Source organism: Nannospalax galili, unplaced genomic scaffold (genome assembly GCF_000622305.1).
Source record: "Nannospalax galili isolate Female #2095 unplaced genomic scaffold, S.galili_v1.0 scaffold74, whole genome shotgun sequence".
Classification (NCBI taxonomy): domain Eukaryota; kingdom Metazoa; phylum Chordata; class Mammalia; order Rodentia; family Spalacidae; genus Nannospalax; species Nannospalax galili.
This window is the reverse complement of record NW_008335376.1, coordinates 887,453-895,827: the sequence shown is the minus strand read 5'-3', so window position 1 is coordinate 895,827 and position 8,375 is coordinate 887,453. Positions and strand designations below refer to the sequence as shown.

General features: G+C 35.7%; 1 protein-coding gene across 1 annotated transcript in view; it reads left to right on the top strand.

Annotated features, from left to right (window-relative positions):
• The window catches only part of Ptprr (protein tyrosine phosphatase receptor type R), a 322,756-nt gene that overhangs the window by 30,120 nt on the left and 284,261 nt on the right, over positions 1–8,375 (top strand). Inside the window, exon 2 of the mRNA XM_008830048.1 lies at positions 1,881–2,179. Within this exon, the coding sequence (XP_008828270.1) occupies positions 1,881–2,179 (299 nt within the window). The remainder of the gene's footprint in view (positions 1–1,880; positions 2,180–8,375) is intronic.

The following is an 8,375-nucleotide window of genomic DNA, read 5'->3' as shown; positions in this document are numbered from 1 at the left end:
GAGGAATGTTACAGTAGCAACTCCCTCCCCTAAGAAAAGAAAGAGCACACAAATTTGTCAAAAAAAAAAATTATGGGGAGATATGGGAGGAGTTGGAGGTGAAAAAGTGGGCATGGATTTGATCAAAACACCTTATATGCATGCATGAAATTCTCAATAAAGTTTTTGTAGAAGTTAAAAAATAAAAAATAAAAAACAAGCTACTACAGTTTGGAAAAGATGATTAGTGATGACCTTTGAAATAACTATAAATTTATTTCTATGGATGAAATAAGCATTCTTCATATTTTAAAATTTTTGTTGAACTCACATATATGCAGGTAACACACTCATACACATAATAAATAAATAAATAAAATATTTAAAATATTGTTTATTTTTATTTTATGCTTATGAGTGTTTTGCCTGCACATATCCAAGTGTACCATGAGCCTGAAACACCTGCAGAGGTCAGATGAGGGTACATGATTCCCTGGAACTGGAGTTACAAATAGTTGTTGGTGCCATGTGGGTGCTGGGAACCAAACCTGGGTCCTCTGTTAAAAGCACTGACTGCTCTTACATACATTATATTATGGAATTCATAGCTGGGTAATCGGTGTTATTCCTCTCTTCACTATTTGATTAACAGAGAATGGTACTGAAATGTTTTAGATATACATTAACTTTCTCACCACACGGTGCTCATTTGGGCTTTAAGCAAAAGCAATTTACTAAATGACACCAAGTGTCCAAGATGAGTTTCTAAAATTCTCAATGGTAAGCAATTGTTTTCTCTCTTCTCTGGGAAACAGTCTGGTCTTGCGGAAAACTATAATGAGGAAGTTACCTCAGAGTTGGGAACTAGAACAGACATGCCCCTTTGGCCCTGTTAACTTTTCTAAGACTCTCCATGTAAAGTGGTTTGCTGTTGTGGGGAAGACACACTTTGTGCTTGAATAAACCTGGAATTCTAGCCTTAGAGACAGACTGTCCTATCAAACAGTGGAGTTTGCATGTTCAAGAGCATGAAAACTATATCTAATGTGATGGTATTATTGAATTAGATTTGTTAATATCTCAGATTTAAAAAATAACATTTTTAGACCCTTTCAGGACAAGAGAAAAAAATAAAATGATAATTGGCCACAAAAGAAATATTGCATGTAGTAATTTCCTGAGAACAATAATTGTACAAGATATTTTGCCTCAGGAGAAGCTGGGGTACCCAGATGGATGGCATTACTATGTTGCAGTCTGTTCCACTCTTTTTATGTCATACAGAGGATTGCATGCTTGCTTTTTTAATTGTTGATTGATCTGATGATATTATTTTTGATTTAGAGATGCAGTCTGTTTCTTCCTGTGGTCATTGACTAACAAGAGAAACAAATTCAAAGCAACTTATCTGATAGAAGAAATAATGAATGTATTGAATAGTGTTAGTATTTAGGCTCGTGCTATCACTAAAATATGTCCAATGACAACGCCTACAACAAGACAGAAAATTGTTTCTATTTCATATGAAGTCCAAATGAAAATTCGGGGTGGGCACAATATTCTTCTTTATCCAAAGAACAGAATTCTTTTTGGTATTGCTCCTTAACACGTGGTTCTTACTTCATACTCCTGCGAGACCACTGCATCTAAATTGATGCAAAAGAGGAAAGCACAAAGCAAAGCCATGTCACATCTCTGTTCATGTCATGTTTAATCACCTCCCAATGGACATATTTTCAGATAGCAACGTGTATAAGCACCCATACATACACATGCATACACACACACACACATATACAAACAAACATATACACATACATAAATACACAAAAAATACAGATATTCTTCCTGTCTTACTGGATAAGATCTTTGATTTTCTTTTTGATTTTTCTCTCTTTTAGGATGTTCCTCGGGAAATAATGATCACTTTTTGGCTATTCATCAGAGGAAGATTTGGAAACCAATGTTCATTTATCACCGTTCACAAGATATTGAGAAGAGCCTGGATATAGCTCCACAAAAGACATATAAACATAGCTATCACTCCCCTTCTGAAGTTCAAATAAGCAAAAACCACCAAATTGTAAATTCAGCATTTCCTAGACCTGCATATGACCCATCTCTTAATCTGTTGGCTACATCCGGTCAAGATATCGAAGTAGAAAATCTTCCAGTCCCAGCAGCAAATGTAATTGTGGTGGTAAGTACCAAGTTTAAGTGATGTTGATGCTGATCTTGAGGTTGATAATGATGCTGATGCCGATGCTGATGTTAACACTGATGCTGATGCTCCCCTCTGTGACTGATGTTAGAAAAAAAAAGGCTAACTGTGAGTACTTACCTTTGGATCAGTATGGTTTATTTACCATAACACATTCCCTGTATTTCTTCTTTGTTACTTGGTTATTATTTGTTTTCTTCCTCTCATGAAATTAGAAAATTTCTCTATATCCTCTGCTCATAAAATGCATAATGCATAAAAAATACTTATTGAGAATTAAAATTACTTTTGGAAGGTTTTGCAGTTACAGCAGATCATATTCTACACTGAGTCCCTAGCCTTTTGTGTAATATGTTCTTAAAAGATAAATGAAGAAACAATGGAAAGAGAGAGTTGTTATGGGGAATATTAATGAGTAGTGTTTTGCCACTGGAGAAAATGAGATTGGTTGGAAGTTAGTGATGGATAATATTCCTAACATTGCTGGGCAAGCATCAACATTGAGGTTATTCAATAATCCAACTGGAGTAAATAACAGGCCAGAAGTTCTCCGTTTGCAGAGATGTCTTAGTCTAAATTGTACAATACACATGTGAATTTAATATCACATTGTATTTAAAATTAATTTAAATACTGATTTAAGCCATAAAGGGGTAAAACAATAGCAAAACTCTTACAAAATGGTAGCTAAATGTTATTGCATTTCTTCATGAAATATAATGAACTAATTTTAACCTAGGGACTAAGATAAGTCAACAAAACAACATTTACATTTGACAACTTCTGTGCATGCAACTAAATTTAACGTGCTCCTGTTTCTTTCCTTTATTTTTACATACTACATGAAGCATACTTTATTCAATGCTGAGAATCAAAGGTTTTATTCATTGACATTTTCAACTAATATGTGTTGAGCATTTATTTAACTTAGTTGTCATTTAGTATATCTAGAAAAAGAGACAAATGCAAGTCTCTGGTTTTGCTTGAGAAATATCTGACAAGAAAGTGACAATAATTAAAATAAAATAATAAAAATAATAAAATGAGAGCATAAGAATTCATTATGTATGTGGTTTGGTCTGAAAGACATGAACTTTTCTTCATTTTATGAGTAATAGATGTTCTGAAGGTGACAGTTGGTACACTGTTTATTTGATGAAATTGAGTGATGTTGACGGTGTCTCTGTATCAGAAAATGGCAGTGCTAATATTAGTGACTATATACCCACAGTTACCAGCTCTTAAAATCAATGTGAAGTTCAGTCCAAGAGGTCTGTTCTAGCTTGCAGTGTCATGCACTATCTAGTTAACTTAATATTATAGACATTAAGAGGCACGAATGAGGGATTCTGGTAGGTCATTTCACTTTTAGTCAATTTGTGGTTTAGAGCTTCATGACGAAGCTGGGCTTTAATCTTCTGAGTAATGATGACACAGAGGCAGTAAGTGATTTTGTTGCATTAGTTTTATCTAACCTGTAGCTCCATCCAGTTTCTAGCCATGTTGTGCCTTGATACCTTGCAACAGTAATTCCCAGTGCTATTTGTATAAACCACTTACTTTGCTTATGCACATGGTAGTTTTCCAGGAAAAGTGGAGAGGTAGGGTTATTTTTCAAGCACATCAGTGATGTTCAGCTTCTTCAAAAAGCAAAATGTGATATGCAATTAAAGATCAGCTGGTTTAACCAAGCACAGTGGTTCAGTGGTGCACACTTTTAATCCCAGCACTCAGGAGGCAGAGGTAGGTGAATCTCTCTGAGATTGAGGCCAGCCTACTCTACATAGCAAGTTCCAGGCCAGCAGGGGCTACAGAGAGACGCTGCCTCAAAAACAAGCAAACAAACAAAAACCTGAAGCTAAAAAATATCAGCTGGTTTGAGGGTCGTTCTGTACAGAAAGCATTTTAAAAATAGAACATAGGATCTGGAGAGGTTTTAGTGGTGAAGAACGTGGACTGCTTCTGCAGAGGACTAGAGGTTGGTGTCAGCACCCACTTTAGGTGGCTCACAACTGACTTTAACTCCAGATCCAGGAAATCTGATGCCGTCTTTTGACTTCCACAGGCAGCTGCACTTATGTGCACATTCACAGACACACATGTGTGCAATTACAAATAAAACAATTTTTTTTAAGAATAGAACACAGGGGGCTAGAGAGATGGCTCAGCAGTTAAGAGCACTGGATGTTCTTGCAGAAGACCTGGGCTTGAATCCCAGCATCCACATGGCAGCTAACAACTGTCCCTAACTCCACTTCCAGGGGCTCCAACGCCTTCTTCTGTCCTCCACAGGGATTACATGATACAGGTGCATTTACATACATGCAGGCAATACATGCATCCACATAAAAAGTAAAAATAATAAAATATTTTTAAAAAGTAGAACACAGATGATGCAAAGAATATATTCTGTGGCAGTTTAAGGGTCTTGATAGAATAAATGGTGTGTGTTTGTGCATATATATATATATATACATATGTGTGTATATGTGTGTTTAAAACACATATATTGACACACATTAATGAACATATATCAATGTAAATTTTGTTGCTTAGGGCATAGTGCAAAGATACCAGGGAATTATCGTGTGGCTCGATTAATACAAAATAAGCAATATTAATGAATATCAGTCTCTTTCTTAAAAATATTTTATTATTTTTATTTTTATGTGTATTAGTGTATCGCCTGCGTGTATGTAAGTGCACCTGTGTCATGCAGTGACTGTGAAAGTCAGAAGAGGGTGTAGGATGCCCTGGAACTGGAGTGATGGACAATTGTTAACCTAACCAGGGTCCTTGCAAGAGCAGATGGTGCTTAATCACTGAACCATCTCTCCAGTCCTGAGAATCAGTTTCTTGAACTGAGGAAAGAATTGAAATTTTTATAGGCAGGGTTAAAAGCTCCACTAAATATTTAAAAATTATATAAAACTTATAAGATGTCCCAACTCTAAAGGAAAGAATTCTTATTTTATCCTCTAATATTTCTTTCCTTCTCTCTAGTTTCTGATATTATTGGCAATGAAGTTTTGAATATGGATCTTAATAAAGATAGATATCTCTCCTCCCTTCCTGATTCTGATACCACAAAGAATTGGTCTACAAATGAATGTTTTCATGTTCCTTCTTTCTTTTGTAATTGAGAATATCTATAGTTTATTTGTTCCATAGAAAGCACAACACAATGAATGTGTTTATCCCAAAGAATGCTAATGTGTTCCAGAAACTCAGCTTACAGTAGCTCTGCAGCTAGGAGTAGGGCCCCAGGAGCAGCCCCACCCCCTTGCTAAGTGGTTTATCTTGTGCAGGTCTTGTGCAGGTAACCACAGCGGCTGTGGGTTCATGTATGCAACAGCTACATCATGTTCAGAAGACAGGCTTTCCCAACTTCCTCTCCATCCTCCAGCTCTCACATTCTTTCCACCTCTTGTTCCTTGATGTGCGCCTGAGCCTTGGTGGGAAACAGGTAAATATGGATGTCCTAGCTATGTCTGAGCATTCTCAGTCATTTATTCTCAGCAATTTCAACATTTATGAGTTTCTGCATTAACTTTTAAGGAGTTATCTCATGTCTGATACTGAGGTTTTTATTTAATAAGCCATGTCTTCTGAAAGAAATATGGCCGATCCATGAACGGTAACTGTGTTCAAATTCCTTTTAATTAAGAAAATTATATTTTAGTTAGCTTTCCATGGAGTGATGTTCCAAAAGGAGTTTTCATACATCTTTTGTTTTGGTTAACCTACCCCCCATCCTCTCCACTGCACTACACTGTCCTCCACCCTATTCTAGCTTAAACCTTTAACCTCCAGTGTTAACCCTGTCTACTTTTATATCATGTGTGTTCAGCTATTCCCTCACTCCCTGATTTCATTCCCTGGCTGTTGTAATAATGTAACAGTGAATATGGATGTACAAGTATCTCTGTAAAAGGATATGGAGCCCTTTGGGTATATATCCTGGAGTAGAATAGATGGATCATATGGTAATTCTATTTTTAGCTATTTGAGACACATCGACACTGGTTTCCATAATGGTTGCACCAATTTACATTCCCACCATTCCCACCAACAGCACATAAGTGTTTGCCTTTTCCCACATCCTCACCAGCATTTGTAATCATTTGTTTTCTTACTGTGGTGAGACGGAATCTCAAAGTAGCTTTTATTTGCACTTCCTTGGTGGCTAACAATGTTGACTGCTTTCTGAAGTATTTACTAGCTATTTTGTGTTTCTGACCCATTTCTTGATGGGCCGTTTGTTTAATGTTTATTCAGTTTCTTGAGATATTTGTGTATTTTAGAAACTAATGTTTTGGATATATAGCTAGCAAAGATTTCTCTCCCATTCCATAGCCTGTCTTTTTACCTGACTGAAAGTTTCCTTTGCTGTTGAAAAGCTTAACTTTATGAGATCCCATTGTTTATTATTGGCTTTATTTCTATTCAGAAAAATCCTTCTCTATGTTGCTATCTTTTCAAAAATATTTTATTTATATTTATTGCCTGCATGTATGTAAGTGCACCCATGTTGTACAGTGCCCGTGGTGGTCAGAAGAGGGTGTTGGATCCCCCAGAACTGGAGTTATGGATAGTAGTTAGCTGCCATGTGGGTACCGGGATTCAAATCTGGGTCTTTCACAAGAGTAGCCAGTGCTCTTAATGACAGAGTCATCTCTCCAGACCTCTATGTCTATATCTTGAAGTGTACTCCCTACTTTTCCCTCTAGCAGTCTTTAAGTTTCTGGTCCTATGTTGAGGCCTTTGATTCACTTGGAATTAATTAATTTTCAGAGTGAGAGATGGGGATTTAGTTTCATTCTTTGACATGCAGATGTCCAGTTTTTGCAGCACAATTTGCTGAAGATGCTGTCTTTTCTCCAATGTGTACTTTTGTTATCTATTAAAAATTAGATGGCTGTGATTGTATGGCCTTGTATCTGGGTCCTCTACTATATTCTGTTGATATCTGCATCTATTTATGCACAAGTACCAAGTTACTTTTATTACTATGGTTCTACAGTACAATTTGAAATGAGATATGGTGATGCCTCTAGTAGTAATCTTTTTGTTCAGGTTTGCTTTGGTTATCCAAGGTCTTTTGTGCTTCTATATGAAGTTTAATATTTTTTTCTGTTTCTATGAAGACTATCACTGGAACCTTGATTGGGATGCATTAAATCTATGGATTGCATTGTATAAGGAGCCATTTTCATAATATCAATTCTGCCAATCATGAGCGTAGGAGCTCTTTCCAACTTCTGGTGTCTTCCTCAATTTCTTTGCTCGTGTTTTAAAGTTTTCATTATAGTAATCCTTCACATGCTTGGTAAGGATTTTTTAGGCTATTGTGAATAGCATTGTTTCCCTTTTCAGTTTGTTTGTAATTGATGTATTAGAAAGCTAATGATTTGTGCCCGTCAATTTTGTATCCTGCCACTTTTTTTTTTGGAAGTGTTTATCAGTTATAAGAGTTTTGTGGTAGTCTCCAGGGTACAGAATCATATCTGTTAATTGGCATTTTCTATTTGCATACCTTTTATTTCCTTCTCTTGTCTTATTGCTCTAGCTAAGATTTCCAGTGTTATGTTAAATAAGAGTGGAGAGAGTGTGCACCTTTTCTTCTTCCTGATTTTAGTAGAAATACTTTGAGGTGTAAGGTTATAATATAAGGTTATATCTTTTACTATGTTGAGATATATTCCTTATATTCCAAGTTTCTTTAGGACTATTAACATGAAAATATGCTGGATTTTGTCAAAAGCCTTTTCTGTGTCTATTGCTATAAACAATTGATTTCTGCCTCAATTTATGTAATTTATAACAGTTTATATACATGCAATCTCAAACCATCTCTGTATCGCTACCTCTGGAATATGGTGAATGACCTTTTTGATGTATTCTTGAATTTTGTTTGTAAGTGTTTTGTTGAGAATTTTTGTATATAAGTTCATGAGAAAATTTTTAATTTTCTTTTCTGCTGTGTCTTTATCTGCTTTATTGGCAAATAAAGACAGAAACATTCTTGAAAATACTTTTGTAAGATATTTGACTTATGAGACTATTAAATACAAAAAGTTTAAATAACTTGGTTTCAAAAACATCCGGGTCTCTGTGGTTTGAACCTTACTTCACCTTTTTCTCTTTCTGACCAGTTTTTGGAATGAAACCTATA